Source organism: Polyodon spathula, chromosome 7 (genome assembly GCF_017654505.1).
Source record: "Polyodon spathula isolate WHYD16114869_AA chromosome 7, ASM1765450v1, whole genome shotgun sequence".
In the NCBI taxonomy this organism is placed as follows: domain Eukaryota; kingdom Metazoa; phylum Chordata; class Actinopteri; order Acipenseriformes; family Polyodontidae; genus Polyodon; species Polyodon spathula.
This window is the reverse complement of record NC_054540.1, coordinates 52,251,073-52,272,515: the sequence shown is the minus strand read 5'-3', so window position 1 is coordinate 52,272,515 and position 21,443 is coordinate 52,251,073. Positions and strand designations below refer to the sequence as shown.

Sequence of the window (21,443 nt, the reverse complement as noted above, 5' to 3'; positions counted from 1 at the left end):
AACCGCCTTGGAGACCCATCAGGAATGCCACCATTGCAGCCTCTTGATGCCATCTCAGAAAAATGCAGATATGTATCCACTTAGGCAGCTGGAACTAAACTGAACTGGTGGGCTTAAGGCCCCTGTATTTATACTACTATTTATATTACTGGAAAGTTCTAGAAGTTACTCCAAGTTTACTCAGCACTGAATCTATCTGGAATGTTCTGGAAAATAGGTACATTTCAAAATATCGCTGTCCTGGTCACAAAAGCAAAGTTTGTGGGGAATAATAGGCATTTTCTATACTTTTGAGGCATAAGCAATTAGGAAATAATACTTACTACCCAGGAACCAAAAAAAAAAAAAAAAAATTTGTTACACGGTTTTATGCAAATGGAAAAATATATCATTTACAGTCATCAGCAGGTTAGTAACAACTACCTAGTGTCTAACTGGAACAGCTGTGGAGATTACCCTGGCTTTTACTGCAGTTCTTTCTAATACGTCCCCTCCCCCACACTTGCATGATGCCCCGTTGTATTAGAGATATTCTAAGTCTCTCCGAGCTTTGTCAGCTGTGTATTTATTTCACTTTCACAGAGCCTCTCAACTATATCAGCCTGACCCAGAAATGCAACTGCCAGATGTGTCTGTCAGTCACTATCTGATCTAAAAAATGGCTATTGAATTACAAAATAAAAGGAACCCATTCACTGGAGTTCAGGGGTGTGGGAGGCGACTGCAGCTGAGAGCACTGTTATCTGCTGTCGCATCTAACTGGCAGTGCTGTGTTTCTGAGCTTCGGTACTGAGTTTCGGATGCCTTTGTGATTGATTTGAGATAACTGAGGCTGTTCTGAGGCACACTTCATAGCAGGGAAGGTGGAACCTTATCAGTTTAAAGGCCCCATAATTCCATTCCACTAGCACTTTCATTCTTTTATAAGGGGAACACAAATCTAACTACAATGCTATGGTTTCCACTAAAGCCACAATGTTTAGATTTTGTCCCCCAATTTTGCTTAAAAACTATTCTATTTGTACCGTATATCCATTCAGAAAGCTGTCGTACGGTAGCACTTTTAATACAAGGGGCTTTGAGTGTGAAAGGAGACTCCTACCTCGATTTCATTTTATTCATGACTTCTACATAACTAAAGTAAATATTCACTCATTTTCGAACTGTGCTATTTTATATGAACAGTATCTATAACCAAAATAGTAATATAATAATAATAATAATAATAATAATAATAATAATATTTGAAAAGATACTGATATGTAAACAAAAGGCTTTTGCTTCCCATCTGGCCAGTAGGTCCGTAGGCACAGACACGGAGAGAGTGTAGGGAACATGCCCATTCTGCACTAACAGACTGAAGCTGTCATTATACTCACAGTACAGTTGGGCTGTGTGTCTGCACCCTGGATGCTATCCAGTCACACACAGGAGTGTTTGTAGAGGTTTGCTGTAGTTGGCAGGAGCCAGAGGTCTGGACACCGAGACAGAGCCAGCAACTCAGCCAGGCTGCAGCTCCACAATTTGAAATATAAATAAATAAATCAATAAGCCAATGAAAATCCCTCACAATATGCCGGTCTCACCAACTTCAGTCTAAGTCACACAGATCAAGCAGAAAAGGGCTGTCATAAACAGCTGCACTTAAAAGACCCCAAATGAAATGATCTGATATTCACTCATAACTTGTTAATTAGTTATGAATGTTTTGATGGAACAGTTTGACTTGTACTGTTATGGAAAGGTTTTTTATGAACCCTCTAAATCCCAAATTGTGGTATTGTTGCTCCATGTTTTGCTAGTAGTGTAGAGGCCAACAAGCTTACTTCTTCCAGCTGGGCAGCATTTGTTCCAGTCAGTGGAAATAGTGACCTCAAAGTCATTCTCCTGTGTCAGTATCAGTAAAGAAGCACAGCACCACATGTGTTAAGTACAGTTGTAACCGGAAATCATGAAGAGGGCTTTATATTGTAGGTGCGGAACAACACATAGTGCTGTAGTAAAAATGAAAACTAAAGTGGTCAGAGAGGGGCATTGAACGTGCCTTTTTAAAAATGTAGCCAATAAGATAAATTCTCAGGATTTCTTTACACAGAAGCTGGGGGGTGCTTAACTCCAGCAGAACACTGGTCCTTACGGCAGCTTAGCATTTTAAATGCACAGAGGAACTTGGTAATTAAAATCCACTGCCTAATGAATAATGCTTGCCAAATCCCTCATACCAACATATCTTTAAGAATTAAACCGGTTCCACCAGCATGACCTAATTAGCCAGATAAAACTCTTAATTCAGTGCAAGACAATGGCTGATTCGTCTACTTGAAAACATTTTAATGAGTATTTGGATGCAATGGGGTCTGCAAACAATCTAAAGCACCGAAGCATGCTTCCAGCACTGAAAGTAAATGCACATTAAAATGAACTAACATTGATTATCAAGTTTATCACCCATTACTCGTTATACATTTCTCAGCACTTCTTTCCATTAAAGTCCCCTCTATTTCCACCTTAATCCATAGCTTTCATGCAGGGACAGATTTTCACAAACTGACAACCCATGCAAATTTGGGAAAAGGCTTTTTCTGTATAACACTAAAGCATAGAAATGATTTGAGCATATGCTAGGATAGCTCCACTGAGATACAGAATCTAATTGCTAGGGATCTCCTGCTCCCTGTTTGCACAGATTGAAAAATTAGACATTTTTGTAAATTTAGCTCTGGTGTTCTTAAGCCTGATGCATACCGGGAGTATTTAACGTCAAAACAAAATAGAAAGATCATCAGTGGGACGTCTCATCCGGGGGATTTTTTAAAGTGTTTTTCTTCTAAAACTTCCCAGGAAGTTCACAGGCATTTTCCACTGAATGGAAACCACTTGAAAGGAGCTTCTAGGAGTAGTTTTGTTTGGACAGACTTGCTTGGAAATCAAGGCCAAAGTATATGACAGTTTAACAAACTGCAGCAATGTGTATAGTGTAGCAAGAGTAAGGAGTTGTAAAAACTACACTGGGTGTGTTAAGTATGTACGCACTGAAAGGCACGCTCAGTTCTGCTCCCCCTGAGCAGCTCAGAGCGCTGCAGAGCAGACATCATCAGTGATCCGAGTGAGCGTAAACATTCTTGCTCTGAGCCGCTCAGTTACGTAACACACCCACAGTGTTCTCTACTGCTGTATAGGGCTAATGAGCAGCACCTGTCCTTAATAACTTCTTTATCACAGAAATCTGACATTCAGAAAGCGACAGTTTTAAAATATGAATAAAACTGCATCTGTTTAATAAAAAGAAACCAGCATTGTTAAAGAAATTGAAGAGTTAATGGGCATGACAAAACACAGCTAGGTTGTACAGTTTGTTGATAAATAGTCAGAAACAGACCTTTACTGTCAGAAAGAATTTAACAAAAAAGTGTTCTTTTATTCCAGGTATATGGATATTCACAGTGGGAAAACACTAATCTTTTAATATTTAATCTTCTACTCTGTTTATGAATCCCATTTATAAAATGTAGAGTTCTACAGCATATGCAGCCTTAATGTCATACATCCTGAATTTTAAAAGAGATGGTTTAGAGACAGGTTTGTCTAAAACTTTGGCCATCAGATATAAGAGCAGTTAATATACTTTTCTGTTTTAACCTGGGGACACATCATCAACTTATATAATTTCTTGCACATTACACATGCAAATACATATACTGCATATAGCCCACATTTGCTGTTAGGTCTGTTGCTTGTACAAATTGTTTCTTTCAGTGGCAAGCAAGTGAGAAACTAAATTCTATGCAAGACACTGCTCTGAGTGTGTGTGTGTGGGGGGGCTGTCCCCAATCAACTTTCACTGCTTTTGTTTGTGTGTTTCCTCCTTCATAGCAGTTGCCTTGGAAACAGCTTTAGTCACACTTTAAGCCACAGAGCGCAATAATGTCATGCTTGTCTGTATTTCCCAGGGTGTTAACAAAAAAAGACCTTGCATTTTAAATATTTTTCTTATTGCTGTATGGTATACCATGTTAAATGCATAGCAAAATCAAATCCACTCACACTGCTAATTGACCATAGTAAACTTCTATGTATGTAATTAGATATTTAATGGTTGAGTAAGACACCTTATAGTGTATTTCTTGCGTAATAATCACCTATACGTATATATATGACTCACATGCTAGTTCCAATGAAGTTACAACTTTACTGTACAATGCATTTAATAATAACAGTGCTCTGGAACATTAAACATTAGCCAAATCCCCCAATCTTTGTACAGAGATATATAAACAAAGGGCTTTCTAAACCACCTCTAATAGTAACACACCAGCAAGATAACATCTGCTGCATGAGTGGGATTAACTTAGTACCCTGCTGGTAGCCATCAAACACAGCTCTAAGCTGGAAGGCAGGAGACCTTTGAAGACCTATAACGCTATTTAATAAAAAGATTGTCAAACCTTACCGTAGGATTACATTTTAATAATGGTAATACAATCATTAGAACAGCTTAAAAATGAACCAGATAGCAAAACAAATAACAGCAGTGATAAAAGATAATTGGTTTATGTCATTGTATGCAGTTAACAAATGCACGCAGTAATCTTTAAAAAGGTGCTATATGTATAGCAGTGCCATAATCAAAATGCAATCCTGGGGTTAGGTTATTTCAGCATTGCTGTTGTTTTCTGTTGAACACACAATTCTTCAACACATACACATTACTTGGCAGTTCACACTCTGCTGTGGTCTTCAATACAACTGAAACTGCATTTGTGACTCAACACTTGCACATGTCACACATGGATCTGTACAAAAAAAGTTAGTTAAAGGGCTTTGCTCATCCCCTTCTCCCTTCCCCAAAGAAAGTTCCTTTTTTGGCCAGGCCTATTTTCTTCTCAAAAAAGTCCATCCTGCCTTGCTTTTAATAAATCTTTCCTGTTGTGGTGGACTGGGTCCCCTGCTCTCACCATCCCTCCTTAACAATTGGGATCAGAACTGTGACTCTAATACTAGTTTTCTTCCATTGACGGCTGTCCTGTCAACCACGACCCCTTCCTCCTGCATGGACGGCAGACTGTCCTTGCTGGAGAGGGGAACCTCGCTCCTGAACGTGTTGTCCATCTTGATCTGTACCTTCCCGTGGCTGAAGGACTTCTGGAAGGACTCAGAGGTGAAGTAATAGACAAAAGGGTCAAAGCAGCAGTTGAGGGTGGCGATGCAGAGTGTGATGGGGTAAAAGGTCCGGACGAACCTCTCCAGTCTGCAGCTGGCCACTGCCTGGGAGCGCACCATGGCGTAGAGAAAGAGGATTGAGTTGTAGGGAACGAAGCAGACCACGAAGATAGCCACGTGCACCACAATCATCCGGAGTACACGCTCCTTGTTGGTTCCAATCTGGCAGAGGGTGGCAGGTTTGCGTAGCGTCCGGAGTACCATTGAAGAACAAGCCAGGTTGAGGAGCAGAGGGATGAGAAAGCCAACCAGCTCAATGAAGATGGTGATCTTGGACAGGTATGTCCGCCAGGTTGACTTGGAGAAGCCCTCAAAGCAGGTTGTGCTAGTGTTGGACACATTGGTGGTGGAGAAGAAAGAAACAGAGATCCCACCTCCCAGGACAAGCAGCCAGACCCCAGCACACACAATCCCGGCATTGAGCCTGGTTCTTATGGAACGAGAATGGAAAGGGTAGACAATGGCCAGGAAGCGGTCCACACTGATGCATGTAAGGAACAGCATGCTGCCGTAGATATTGGTAAGAAAGGCCGTCCCTGAGACCTTGCAAAGCTCATCTCCAAAGGGCCAGTGGCGGTTCAGGTTGTAGAAGATCTTGAAAGGCAGGGTGAAGACGAAAAGCAAGTCTGACACAGCCAGGTTGGTCATAAAAACGGTGGTCTCATTGCGGAGCTTCATGCGGAAGCAGAAGACAAAAAGGGAGGCACAGTTGGTGATCAGTCCGAGGGCAAAGACCACGCTGTAGACAGCCGCGTACAGGTTGTACTTAAAGGAATCATCAATCAAGCAATTGCCACTGCTGCTGTTGTCTGTGCTTGCCATCCCAGGTCTCTCGTTAGAGTCTGACACCTTGAAACCTACCTTCAGTAGCTGTATCCAAAAATGCACCTCAAGAATAGGCACACGACAACCATCATTTTATAAAGTCAGAATATACAAGGATCGCAAGCAAACAGGACTACTGGTAAACAGACATTCCTACTCTTAGATATCTTCGAAGAATAACTTTCATCTGCCTCTCCCGCTGCTGTGGTCTGCTAGTTGTCTCTCTCCTGCAAGAAAAACAAAACAAAAAACAAAGCATTAGTAGAGGTGGATTAACCCAGCCACTTTACTGCATTTCATGTCATTGTCTCGTGAGATCAAAGGCAGCCGGGGCCGTCTGCATTTCCTATTACCTAGAAATGTCTGACACGGTGGTGCTGGATGCAGCAAGGAAAACGTTGATCATAACAACCAGAGCTAGACCATTTCATGATGCTAGTTTTAAGGGTTTCAAAGCTGTTTCAAGTGTCTTGTTGCCTCATTGTTCTTTAAAAAGTTCATATGAATCTTTAAATTCATATGAATTTTGTTGTAGTTTTATGTTACACTCCATTATTTAGACTTCATACACAATTGAATTCAATGGATAAGTTAATCCAATTGACCCAATAGCAACCCAAAACATATTCACCAATGACAAAACTTTAAAAATGATAAAACAAAATAAAAATATAAATATGTTCAATAATTTACTAAAACTGAAAAGCTGTCAAAACAGAAGCAGATAACTTTTGCAAGTTTAACACAAAATCTATTTTGTTGTATCTTAACTGTACCTTCTGCTACAGACCTCCAATTAATGCCCCTGGAGTCTTTTCAACCTCATTAACAACTTTAAATGGGACACTTATGCAATTCAATATCAAGTACATCATCCATTTAAGCTAGATTGGTGTGAATTCCAATTTAAATGCAAAGCTATATCATAGCAGAGTTAGAAACTCACAAAATTGTGGTACTAGTCCTAAGTACCCTTTGAAACTTACTAGTCCTTATGTGACATTCCTGGTTGGAATCAACAACTGTTGGGGTCCCAAAAATATTAGGCTTACATTTTATTTTCCTAAAAAATGAACACTTCTAAATTTAGATTTTTCTATTGTATTTAAAAAAAAAAAAAAAAAAAAAAAAAAAAAACAGATACAATAAACATGAATGCTCATTCCCAAATTCACTGAATGGGTTTCTGCATCTGCCTTCCCCACATTCCGAACCCCAATAAAGTCTGTGTGGACAGTGCAGTTGACAGCTTACTTCACATAGCCTCAGTAATGGAACTCAGTAATTAAACCTGTAGAACCGGACGAGATAACTGATATTTAGCTGTTGCCATTCTGGTTAATTGGGCTGGACACTGGGTCCTCACAATAGCATATATACACTCCTGTACCTGTTTTGAATTTCTATAGGTTTCCCCCATATTTTAATCCTTTTGCCTCATCCAGGTCACACACCCATTCAAAACCAGAATACAGCTGAGTTGCTTTGCAAAGGCTTGAGCTGTTCTAAAAAGCACTTTTAGTTTAAAATCACAGAGGTGCTTACAGTGTGCAGTAACTGTTATGCTTTTGATGTGCCTTGTTTGGCAGTCTTTGCCTTCATCAGTTTCACACAGTTAAACACATAATGATTATGCAGTTAAACACATAATGATTATGCAATTGTTTGTGTGCTTTAAAATCTTAAAAGCAGACGACCCAGTCACAAATGTGCCACTCTGGACACAAACTTTGCGGCACATCTTATTTTCTGAAGGTGTAGTGAAATTGTGAAAGCCAGGTTACTTGAAAAGTGTGCCGCCTCTTTTCTCTGCCATATTCCTTGCGTTATTTGTGACTCATCTCTTCAGTCATTTTTTTCTTGGGGGGGGAGGTCGCGGCCCGGTGTAAATTTCCAAATTTTTGTAAAATGACTTTGTTAAATTGGAAAATTATAAACTAAATCTACCTTTTACATATCAAAGAAGTACAAAAATGTCAAAACACAAAATAGCTCAAGTGAAAATTGAGAATTTCCTCACGTGATGTTTCTTTGAAATGGACCACGTGAAATTGTTATCCTAACATTACACTAAAAAATACGCTACTACAAATACGTTAGTAATAAGGCATAGTTAAGCAATCATCCCTTAAATCTACAGTTTTAAATGCTTTAATATTTTATACTGATTAAAGATTGACCTACCAGGTAAGTATGTTGTGTTCAAGTAAATGGGCTTTAAAAAAAAAAAAAGAAATACATCATTGAAAAATGAAACGTAATGTGAGCAAATTAATAGCTTAAATACGGACAAAATTCAATACAGGGCTGACACATTGGCATATCTCAAAATAATGTAAAATTCAGCATGACAAGGAGATGAAGGGAGGTTTCAGCAAAAGTCAAGACTTATAATACCTCCAACACAAGTGGTCACGATGTGGTAATCTTTTTAAATGAAAATGGACGTAAAATTTTTTAAACGACACTAGCATCGTGAGTATATCTGCACACACATGATTGTAGCCCTAAATTCGGGATAGCTACTGAGACATGACAACTATCCTGTTGATCAAATTGCCTTAAATTTAACGGAAATCGTTTACCGCTCGTAATGAAAGATTGGGACGTATGCATTATATATATATATATATATATATATATATATATATATATATATATATATATATATATATATATATATGGCTGGCTTTGTGGTTGTGTAGCTTGCTTGCTTTAAAAAAAAAAACCTAACTGTACTGAGCATGTCTGTGTTTGTGTGTGGTTTGTGTGTGCGCTTGGCTGCTGGATGTTTGTACTCATGTGGTTTGCATGTGTATTTATATGCATACCCATGGTCGACCTAGATTTATGTCAACAGTAAGGATTGCAATACTGCCTGTCCGAAAGGCAATTACTGGAAATGTGACTGTTAGAAGAAACTACAAGAGTCTGTTTAATGAAAACGTTTAATGAACTGTCCAGATCCCATTTTATAAGGAATCACAGCAATTCGGTTACAAGGAGAGCTGTCTGTACAGAGACTGGACTAGCTTGCCTGAAACTCCAGCTAAATGATCCTTGGGGGCAAAGGTATCATTTGAAGTTGTGGTGGTCACTGACCCAAATCAGATGACTTGAAGTAATGCATTCATTACTCTCACTAAAAAAAAAAAAAAAAGAAAAAAAAAAAAACGTTCTTCTCATGATGCTTGCTTCTAACCAAAACAGCTGTACCACAAAAAACGTTGTTAGTTTGAAGTATGGAAAAAATGTGCTATTGTGTATCTGTGATTGGGGGGATGGAATGAAAGGAATGTTGTTATAATTCTGACACAAACGTCCCTATTTAAAAAACAAAACAAAACTCAAGCATATTGATATGAGCAAATTGAAGGGAACTGGAATTGGTACTACAGTAGCGATCCCCTAGGCCAGGGTTGTCCAATTACGATCCTGGAAGGCAATTCCACTCTGGGTTCAACAAGTAAAATGACATATTGAACGACTCCAGGATCTGGGTGGAAGTTTAATTGATTCAATGAAACAATTTAGAACAAGGTTGGAACTAATAAGAAATACGATTTATTTTTCTATTGTAACTCCTGCTGGAGAGAAGACAGTTACATCCACCTGTCTATACACTATTAGAATCTAATTTAGCTAGGAAAGCTGGAGGTGTCTTGGACAATATAAGCACATGGAATTCAGTTAGTTTGTCAGTCCTAAAGCTGTTAGGGGTGTTGATGGACACCCCCACTGGGTAATCCCATTGAGACTCTGCTGCTAAGCGCCTATACTGTGAAGCACAGCAAGAGAGCGACAGAGACATTGATCATCCCTGAGATCCTCGAAATGCCATTCGCCTGCTCTGCTCTTCTACAAGACTCCCCTCTGATCCCTTCCTCTCCGTCCCTCTGGGTTAGGATTGCTCCTGTGCAGCTCTTCCTATTTCATACACAGGAAAAGTCACCACATCCCAGGACAATCAGGACAATACATACTTATTTTTAAAACATAAACATGAGCCATATTTAGTTACAGCAAGCCTTAGGCTTCCATTTTCAGAATGTCATATTCTAAACATGTGCTGCAACACCTCACTGTCTACTTTTAATGAGAGACATAGAGCATAGATTAACATGCAAACTGAATTGTGTGACTGTCTTCAGTCCTATTGTAAATGTATTATAAAATATTTAAATCATACGATAAATGCCTTTGCATTAGCAATTTAACATGTTGCTGTTGCATATTTATTTTCTATGACTGGATATTTCCCTTTAGAATGTAACATCTTAAAAAAACATGTAAAAAAAACGTTTTTATATAAATATTCATGTGTATTTTACATCGTTTTTTATGTATCATATTGACAAGTAAGTTTTTTTATTAATATAATTACAATATTTCAAATTGGTCAAAAATATATATATATTTTCAAAATGAACCAAATAAGACCCATACACACAAAAAATGCCAATAAAATGAGAACATGTGGCTGATACATTTAGAGTTCCTTGAGGTGTCCTGTTATTTTACAGGTACACGGATAAAAAGTGGTCCGCAGCAATTTCTAAACAATTTCTGCTTAGAAAGCAAATCTGGCACGTTATGCTGTTTTTGGTCTTTTTCATCTTTTTAAATTGAACTTATCATATGTATCCACCATAATCAAAATAGTGTGTATATATTTATCATATGCAATAAATTGGGTCTTGTACATTGTTTTACTTCTGCAACATTGCGGTGGCTTTCTCATTTTGTCTTGTTCGTTGTGAATTGTTTATTATTATTATTATTATTATTATTAGAATTTGATTGTCTGTTTCCAGTTTGCAAAAACATTAAGTGTAATTAATGGTTTGCAAAAGAATAATATATAGGCTAATTAGTGGCAAATGTATCTCTGTTTGACAGTAGGAAACACATCACATCGAAATTGATTGCATATGTACCAAAATGTCACAGCGTGCCGCTTTCAATGACAGCGCGTACCACTTTCTAACATTACGCGGGTCACGCTTTGGTACGCGTACCACATTGCGACGATGTACCACTTTCTAACACTACACAGGCACTATTACTTTTGTCAATGCTGGTAACCCCATACAATACCAAAAAACAGTACAGTCACTTCTGTAGCTTTAACGTCAGTATGTATGGACGCATTTTATTTAAGGTAAAATTGTAGGAAATGTGCATATTTAACACATCACTATTAACTATTAACAAAGTTATTAGCTATTAACTTCAACCAAAATACTGATTAATTAAAATATAATAAAACAAGTAATGATACTATGTTTAAACAAAAATGTAATAATAATAATAATAATAATAATAATAATAATAATAATAATAATAATAATAATAACACTGTTCAGACTTTCCAAAAACTGGTACTGAATCTCCCACCTCACAGAAATGAGTCACAAAAAATAAAAGAGCGGATTATAATGTTTTCTCCAGTCATGGTTTGGAACAGCAAAACGGCTTTTAACTTACCCCGTCTATAGTATTGTTTTAATGGGTTATGAGGTTGGAGGCACCGTTAGGTCATTCAAGTTGTAGTTTTCCATCTCTTTCTTCAGTTAAACTTCACATAAAGCTTTCTTGCTGTTGAGGCAGGACTGACCAGACAACTGTGGACAACTCACGCAAATCCAAACGGTGCGCACAATGTAAATCTATAAGTTTCTTTACATTCGCAGTTTTCTCAAATGTTTATGAGCTGTGAGATATTGTGTGTATGCCAAAGCAGCCAGAACAGGAAATGAGACCAGAATAGGTCCGGCGTTTGCTTCAGATACAAAGAGGACCCCGTGAGGAGCTGAGCTAGCGTTGGTAGGGGATCTTAGAGACTGAATGGAACGGCAACGCTGTAAGAAAATCTTGGTTGTGGGTTTCCTTTTTGCGTATTGCGTAGAGTAAGTGTTCAGTTGGAAAAAAAAAAGTACTAGTATTTTATGAGGTAAATACAGCAACATATTAATGATTTCTTATCTTTCAATCACTCCTTTCTTGCCAAGACAGTGGATAGATAACGTCGGTCGATTACTAGGTAGGTAGATAAACCAATAAATAAACAAGCTTCACTGAACCGAACCGTGGTCGTTATGTGGTTAGAGTTTACACACAATACTGTGTAGCTGCTACAGGACTGTTTCTTTGGCTTCCGGTTCTCTCATTGTTTTTAAATGAAGTGTGATCCAGACTTCATTGTAGTTTGTTTGCTCGACTTTAAATCCAGCCCAATTTAGTCTCAAACTCTTTGTTGCCTGTTCCTGGCATCGCGATCACACACTATTTAATGAAAAGAGGCCTTTCCTGTCAATGTCACTACGGGTATTTTTCATTATTTTCCCTTTGTTCATCGGAGCAAAATCTTACAGAATACAATTTTGTGTGATTGTATTTATGTAACCTCGGCAGGTCTGACACTTTGAAAACAAGTTTCCTTTAGTTTTGGTGACAAGCACAGCTGTGCACTAGACTGTCCTGGCCCTTACTAATATAACTTTGGCTGATCTGGCAACTAAAACTGAAAAGCAGCTCTGTGATTTATCAGTCATATCCCTTCAGGTCACTTGCTTTGTTTTTCGTTTTGGAAACAATTTGTGGTTGGGTTTTTTCAATTTATATGTGCATTATTACAGGTGGAAATCAATCTTAGTTATCAATAATCGTTTATAGAGTCAGAAAAAAAAGATCATTCATACCAACCGTTCAAATCCCAGCTCAGCCACTGACTCATTGTGTGACACCGAGCAAGTCAATTAACCTCCTTGCTGTCCATCTTCGGGTGAGATGTTGTTTTAAGTGACTAGTGCATAGTTCACACACCCTAATCTATCTTATAAAGTGCTTTGTGATGGTGGTCCACTATGAAAGGCGCTATATAAACATAAAGATTATTATTATTATTATTATTATTATTATTATTATTATTATTATTATTACTCATCAACTTCATTCAATAGCTCTCTCCTCTAACTGAAGACAACTATCATCTCTTTCATTCAACACTCTAATATAACCCTACTAACCACACTAATTCTAAAACTTTCTGCTCCAAAGTTGTCTTAGAGGTCAGCTCCTCCCTTTAACTCTTAACACTGTCTGTCCCAAAACGTTCTATTCAATACAAGGCTGCTTTCGACTATAGTGCAATTAAGAAGCCTCTTGCTGTATAATGGATAGCTTTAATAATGGATAGCTTTAAACTGGTTTGCTGTTCTTGGTGCTAGTAACATTCATCAATTAGCTTTACATCAAAAAGTTAAATCATAAAATATGTCTCTCAGATTTATCGAAAAAGACAGTAATCCCGGTGTGTCTGGAGAGGAACTTCATTTCAAAACCCTGCTGGCTTTCCTCATGAAAGGGAAGTTATCCTTGGACTGCAGAATGTGCTGTAGCATTACAGTAGCAATAGCCCACAGGATGTCCTGGTTTCTGAACACCTTGAACGCACTGAAAATAAACTATTCCACAGCTAATGTGTTACTGAAAAAGATCACTTCACTTGACCCTTTCTCAAATCGGAATGCTCCTCACCACCGCACACATTTTATATTACTCAATCTTTTAAATCCACCTTGCTGTCTTTTAAAAAATATATTTAAAAAAACAACTGCTTTGCAGGCAGATTTGTAGAACTCAAAAATCGTATTTTGTAAGACATAATAACCTTTTGCTTTTTGTACACAATTGTGTCTGTTTTTAATTATTTTCCACCAGTGGACCAGTCGTGCTTGACATGTCAGACACAGTGCCAAATAAACTTCCCTTGGCTATCACCAGATGGCAGCAACAAGCATTATTTCTCACTAAGCTGTCAAGCACTTGTTTTTGTCTTTACATAAGCACCAGACTGCATTCAAACAAGTAACATGTTTCTTAACCCTACAATGAAAATACATTAAAAAAATTAACTCTAACAAATATGGTTTTGTCACATATCTATTGTCTTTGTGGTCTAAATTTCAGAGAACATACCACAAGGACAGATTTTTAATTCTACATAGAAAATTAAGTTTAGCCAAAAGGGTTAATTTCTTGAAACTTAATTCAGTTTTAGTTAAATGCTTGTGCACATTTCACATCTTCCACTACCCATCTACTCATCTGTTAGGGCAAATCTGTGGTCTGTACTTGCCAACTCAGACCCTTTATCTAAATATATCTATGCAGTTGGGCTTTGGGTTTATCAGAGAATCCCTGGTATAATGAAGGCCCATATCAGTTTTCACCAAGTACTGTTTCAGTAGTTTTCTATCAGTACAGCTATGGGGGGAAACATTATGAATTGAGTGTTTCCGCTGAAATCAGGTCATTGTATTAATTGAAGGAGTAGGTTTAGAACTCAAGTTAAACAATGCTGAAGAAAGCTGTATATGGGTACCCACCCTGTCAGGCAACTTTAAATGATTTGCATTAAAAAGACATGTCATTTCATGTAACACTGCAGGATATTCTGCTAAACACTGTAACCTCTGGGATGCGGGTTTGATTCCCACCAGGGATGCCTGTTTGAAATGAGTTTCTGAAGCCACAGCCTGCTTTGTGCATGTTAATGACCGCCCTACAGACAATTACTCGGCATAAAGAGTCAGCTGCTTTCATTCTATGAAGTGACTTAGTGTTTCAGCTCTACAGCGCTTATGGGAGACTCCTTCAGGCTGATTACCTCTTGTAGCATTGTGGTTAGCGGCAATACATTAAGAAACCAGATTTTGTCCATTAGCCTTCTTTAGGAGAAAATTATTCATGGCACATTTATGCTTAAAAGTTGTCTACCCAGCGTCCTGCATTAATACCTTTATACAGACCGGCTCTACTGCATTAATGGCTGTGTAACTTTAAACCTCATCTCACTGACAGGAGGCATAAACCATAATGGCAGAGCATCCCACATACACTGCCACTTACATAAGCAGGACTGTATCCGTGCAGTGTAACACAATTCAAATACGGTACAGAGGCTTTGTGTTCTATAGCAAGTCCTGAGGGGTCAAACACAGCAGCACAACACCACTTTGCTTTATTTTAATTAGGACGATTCACTCTTGATAAAAATAACTTAAAAATAAAACCCTGTCACAGTATTCCAGAGCATAAAATTGTTTCCTGGTCGACCACATAAACTCCTCTTAACACATCATAAATTATAATGTAGTGCTTAATTGAATTCAGCTAGAAATTCCCCTATTAAAATAACTGGAGTCTCTCCCATTGGCTCTGGCTGTGAATTTCTTCAGCTCAATAACTATATGGTGAGTGAGAGAGTCAGTGAGGGTAAAGGACAAAGAGCGCAGAGCAGGCCAGGAGACAGGAACACCAGGGGGTGTCAGAAACATTAGGGGTCTTGTATCTTTATAAAAACAACCAGAGAAATTTTGGTTTTAGTAATTTCCTGGCATTCTATGCCTCTGAATTTCAGCCTACTTTTGCTATAGAATAAAACTGCAGTTCTCAAAGTGGAGGTCCGGACTCTAAGGAGAAAATGTTTCAGGGTGTCGTGAAACAACCACATCACAGGAATATCACGAGCACGATTCATAATGGCAGCTGTGCTTTGCGCTAGGTCTTTTATTGACAATATCTGTCAGATTAATACTGTATGGTTTTTGCTTTATTTTTACTATATTTCCTGGTTATACAATCTAGATATTCAATCTTTTTTAAAAAAATTTTTTATTAGTAATAGCTTTTGTGGATATGTTGTGCCAGACCAAAGTCAGTTTCAAGGAAAAATTAATAAAAACAGTTCTAGATATTGAGTTAAAATGTTGGACATTGAATTTCCAAGATTCTAAACTGTTATTTTCTTTGTAAATGTATTAAAAACATCCTGAGTAGTTTCATAGTAAAGTGAGTTAAATAATTAGTATTAGAAGTTCTTATCCATTTTATCTATTTATCCAATAACTTTGTACCTGAGGTGCCAGTTCAGTGGCTTAAGGGAGAACTAAAAAATGTTTTATTGTGTGCATTTCTCTGCCAATACTGGTGCTGATTAACTTCTGGCATAAACCAGTAAAAAGTATGATGCAGATTTCCTGAGTTTTCTCAGTTGAATTAGTTAGAGAATTGGACTTTGAAAAAAACTGACTTTGAGCTGTTATGTTGTGAAGCTTGGTACAACTTTGCTTGTATTTATAACAACTAAAACGGCATTCATAATATAACAAATGTATCATATACCTAACTTTTTAGTGGGTTAGATGCAAACCACCCAGTCTGTGTCAAATACATGCCTAAATAAGGACAAGACAGTTTGTTCAATACAAAAGGAGTACTCACTCAGTACTCACCCAGGGTCCAGTGGGCTCTCCAATTCAGGTATATGCATGTAAACGAGGACGTTATCATCAGTCGTGCTGCAATCCATTTGCTGTCCATTTGCTACTTAAACTATTAAATCCATTCGGAAGCAATTTGAAGTCAATTATTGTGGAGGCGCCCCCACCCACACCACTGCCCCCCGAGCACGCCAGGATGGAGCCAGTGAGTGTCCGAGTCAGAAAGGTTACGAGTTCCAGTTCTCAGGACTTGGAGAAAGAATTGCATGGCCTCAGCTGTTATTGACAAGAGCAGTCCAGTCTCTAAGTCATATCGTCATAAAAAAAACGACTTCAAAAGCTTTTTAATCGCCTTGTAGTGCTTGTTTTAGTTTAGTATGCTATGCAGTTCCTCCCAATTGTCCTTGCTAAGCACTTTGAATATTACCACAGTGACTGTGGCAAGGGGGCATAGGCTGATAGTAAACACAAGTAGTACAAAAATAAGTTTTATAAATTCAATGACAAATGTTTTGACAAAGTCTCTCTTGATGGAGTAAAAAAAGCAGCAGTATTTAGACCTGCCAATGTTTAAGATATTCCCCAGTTAGTATTAAAAAAATAATAATAATTCTAGTAACCTATGTAATGTACACCCCAGTGTTCCTTAATGTTTAATTATTTGAACTCAGCGTCTGAATGTAAAAAGCTGTGTGGTTCCAGCACTTGGTTTCTGTCAACTTTAGAGACTGAGCTCTGGTGTCCTGATCTAAACCATGAAGATATCATTTTAAATACTTTATTTATTGCTATAGCCATGGGAACAATGTCCGCCAGTGGTGTCCCGCTTTGTTTGAACCCTGGTTTGGACCGTGAGACTGACCATGTGGACCCCTGGTCTGTGTGCACTAACAGTGGTTTAATACTCTATTATATTTACAACAGGATTTGAATGTGCTTTTGCTAATTATTTGGTACCTCAATAACCACAAGCAACAAATAGTCCTACACATCAAAAGAAGTGCAAAATACACCAGTGCCAGCACAGACAGAGGGTCTTCAGGATTAGTGCACATAATAAGGTCTGCAATTCAGAACATTTATAGGAGGGGTGAAGGTATGCTGCTACATATGCTACCACTGTGTATTTTGTACTTATGGATGGAAGAATAAATTAGCAAAAATAATAAAAGCTAGAAGTGATACAAATCCAAAGTCTGGATTTGGTGTGCAGTGCAACACTGTAGCACAGCTTGATTGTTTATGAACATGGTGTAGCGGAGCTGTTCTGCACTGGCTCTGTCAATATACAGTAGCACTGCTGAACACCAAGGCCTGTGCTCACAACCAGAAGGATGAGAGCAAGGAGCTGCTGGAAGACAGCTTCGAAGACTTCCTGGATTGACCCGTACTGTAAACAGAGCAGACCTCTCCCAGCTGCTCTGCCTCCCCATCTCTCGTTATACATTGATTGGGTGAGGGAGGTACCTGGCTGATACCCTTGGGTTCAAATTAGGGGAATGTTTCAGAACCAAGATATTCCCTTCCTTAAGGTTTCCCCATATGCACAATTCCCTTTTTTTTTTTGGCTTGACTTTCTTAATCTAGCACTGTGTAATCTCAAAAACAAGGTACGTTTTTTGACACACTGGGAGATATCAGCTCTGGTTAGTTTAAGGTAGAGTGGAAATGTACATATTTTGCTTCATTTCAAGGGAATTGTGCTGTGATACCTCTTGAAAAATTGATCTGCATGTGCACCACTCTATTATTATTATTATTATTATTATTATTATTATTATTATTATTATTATTATTATTATTATTAAACCAGTATTTAAGTATTTCTGGGTTGAATACTCCACATTTATTAAATATATTTGAGAATACCTCTCATGTTTTTAGTCATCCTTGCTGGGATTTGTACATCAGATGTGTTCTTTCTGATTTCAGATTGAACTGCACACTGTCAAATCATTCACACTTGTAAATATATCAGATCAAGACAGCCAGTATACAATGCTTCCTTATGGGTTATGCTTCGGTGTAAAAGATATTCCCTCTTCTTTTGCTGTGTGGTATGGCATTATTTAAGTGTGAGGCTGGCCCCTTGAGGGACAACTGTAACTTGACACTGAACAATGTGTCTCCAAAGTCCTGCAAATCTTTCTCAGAGCATCCATTTAGGGTTATACATCAAACTGATCTCCCTGTCTAATGTCAAACCTTGAATCGTGGTCAAAGGCCAACTGCCATGTTGTGAGGACGACCTGGTACTGCACTGACCAGCAACCATGGGAATGATAGAGGTGGGGTTGCTGTGCGTTACACAAGCAGTAAACAAGTTCCAGATTACAATCTGGTTCCCCCTCCCCCCACAGCATGGGAATAAACGTACAGAACGGTACACACTCACATGACTATTCTCATAGCATCGGCAGCCTTTGAGACTGTAGCCCTTCCTGCATTTACAGATCATAGGCCATGTTTAATTTAGGTCTGGTCATGCTTCTTTTCCAAAATCCAGCTGTACTGTACTTTCAAGTTAATTTTTCCTGGTGTGTTTGGGTAACACTAATCTGAACATGTGCATGGTGTTTCAGTTGGTGCCTTGTGGGATCACTCAGACGTGAGTGCAACACTGGAAAACTTTTACAAGGTGACTTTTTAGGATAATTCTTTTTCCATTATTTCTGTGCTGGTTAAAAGCATGTTGTTAGCACTCTGTAGCTTCACACCAAAGACACCCTTAAAACCTTCACAGACATCCCATGACTAACACAGACCACACCTGAACTGAACTAGTTAAAAAATGTCTTGGGACAGAAGGCATTTTGTATAATTGTAAAATGTTTTAATTTTTGTTAATATTTTAATTAATTTTGCCAAACATGATTAGGCCTCACTTTTTTTTTTTGTAAGATTCTGACTTTATGGATGTATGTGATGTCATTTGTTATTGCAAAAAGTTTTTGAAAATAGTTCTGTCTTGCACGTCCGATAAAAGTCATAGGATAAGCAGTGATTGGTTACTGAGGAGAGCCAATGATGAGCAATAACAATAACTGTACTGCAAAAGCAAAGCAGTCCCATCCAATTGGTGAGACAGGCATATAAAGACAAACAGACAGACCTGCAAAGACAGGCAGGCAGACTGGATCCATTATAAGCGATTATTAACGATAGCAAAAAAAATAAATAAAATAATAATAGTCGTATTATTTCTAATCATATTCTATCATTGTAACAGCATACCTAATAACATGTTTAGAGATTGTTTATAATCACTTTTAATGGATCCCTAAACTAAAGTGTTACTGAAAATGTTCCCCAGTAGTTCACACTTTTTCCAAGGAAACCGCCACATGTTAGCAATCCACAGTTGTCTAGAATATAACTCAATATAAACTGTTGACTTTGTTACACTCATTTGTTTTCTGTCAGCCAGTGAGGATATGCAGAAGAAATGCATGAGGCGTGACGATACAAATTCTTGTAGAATAAGTTTAAATTGTTTTCAAATAGTATATTTTAAACAGTTTAACGCACAGCATATGCTAGTGTTCATTATGCGCATTCTGTGGTATCAAGAGAAGCGCAAGGCATATGTTTATCTGCACATACCAGATGGAGCCTGGGTACAAATCGATGTCCTTGCGTTTCCCCTGGTCCCTCAGGACCAGTATTTTTTTTTATCACATTATGCGCTAAGTTGAGCAGTATCCACTAGCGTATCATAGACCACTGTCTGCTAACCCTGCCTGTTCACCCTCCCTGCAGCGGGCACTGGTGGGCACTGCTAGCAGACAGCCTGGACCCAATCCCAATCTCTCTGTATAGGCAATCAAACAGAGGTATGCCAGACACGCTCCGCAGAACTTTTAAAAAAGAACTGTGGCTAAATGAGAACCTAGTACTTAGAAAACTATGAATAAATAGCATTGGCTAATGGGAATGCACAATATGTGTGAATGTCATTGGCAACAAGAGGTCTCATTTGTGCACGTGTTCCTATAGAACTGCTGCTAACCCTGATCTCCAGAGCAAAATAATCTTCCAGCGCTTTCTTTCTGTTCCTGCATCATCTTGGCACTGTTAGGCAAGTCCACAGTTGTGCTTGCCGGCTGTCTTTCCAGAAAATAGTAAAGTAACAGCTTGCACAGAACCAACTGCGTTTAAAGCTCAGGCAAGAAAACTAAACGCAAGACTTACCTAACTGGGATGACTCTCCTGCCTCGCTCCATGTGCCTCAACAGCTGAGCAGCACAGTTGGTAGATCCGAAATTGTACTTCCCAGCCCTTTCTAATTTGCTCACAGAAGTTTTCAATCAATGCCGGCTTTGTGAATCCCATAGTTTCAAAGGAGCTGGGGGAGCCGAAGCACACTGCCGGAGGAACGCTCTAGGAGTGAGGGAAGAGAACTGGCCTTCTTCATGAACAGATGCTGTGCAGGGATCCTGTGCAGGACGGTGAGGTCATCCTCCTTCTGTAACTCAACCCTTGGCGAATCTGCCAGCAGGACTGGCTGCGGAACTGAACTGGGATTGGATGCTTCAAATTCTCCCCACCACCCCACTTCTCCGACCCCCAAAGTATCCAGCCTAAGTGAGCTTGCATGCGGTCTTTTATCCTGTATTGAAAGATGTCTTTAATCATTAATTTTCCCTGTTCCCAGTAGTTCACATTTTTTCCAAGGAAACCTCCATATGCTAGCACTGCACAGCTGTCCAGACAATATCATTTTGGTAGCCTTATTAGGTGAGAATTTGTAAAATAAATAAATGTAGTATCAATTATGCATCAGGAATCATATATTTGATCACTTCTATCAAATACACCTATCATGAATAATGGGGAACAAAAAGGAACAGCACAGTAATCTCAAAGTAAGGAATCTGCATAGAAACAGTCATTGTTACATCACCTTTGGCTTCCGTTTCAGCCAATTAAAAATGGCTGCTCAAAAGGGTGAGACTACCGAGAATGTTTATTTCCTTTTAAATGCAGTTTTTCAAAAATCCATACCGAATACAGGGTCTTGGCATCTGCCGGTAATGATTGGTGAACCTATTTTCCTTGTTGTTTTGTTCATTTTCTAAATATCTGAGTTCTCAGGAATTAGCAGGTGTCTGA

General features: G+C 38.5%; 1 protein-coding gene across 2 annotated transcripts; it reads right to left on the bottom strand.

Moving 5' to 3' along the window:
- Positions 1–3,202: 3,202 nt before the first annotated feature.
- Positions 3,203–20,893, bottom strand: LOC121318761 (lysophosphatidic acid receptor 4-like). 2 transcript variants are annotated; one of them, XM_041255788.1, is made up of 2 exons: positions 20,523–20,893; positions 3,203–6,272 (listed from the first exon to the last, which is right to left on the bottom strand). In XM_041255788.1, the coding sequence occupies exon 2, from the start codon at positions 6,040–6,042 to the stop codon at positions 4,978–4,980; it is 1,065 nt and encodes a 354-aa protein (XP_041111722.1). In that variant the 5' UTR covers positions 6,043–6,272; positions 20,523–20,893; the 3' UTR covers positions 3,203–4,977. The 2 variants fall into 2 exon arrangements, with proteins under 2 accessions (XP_041111722.1, XP_041111721.1); XM_041255787.1 differs by lacking the exon at positions 20,523–20,893 and adding an exon at positions 11,533–12,311.
- Positions 20,894–21,443: the final 550 nt, after the last annotated feature.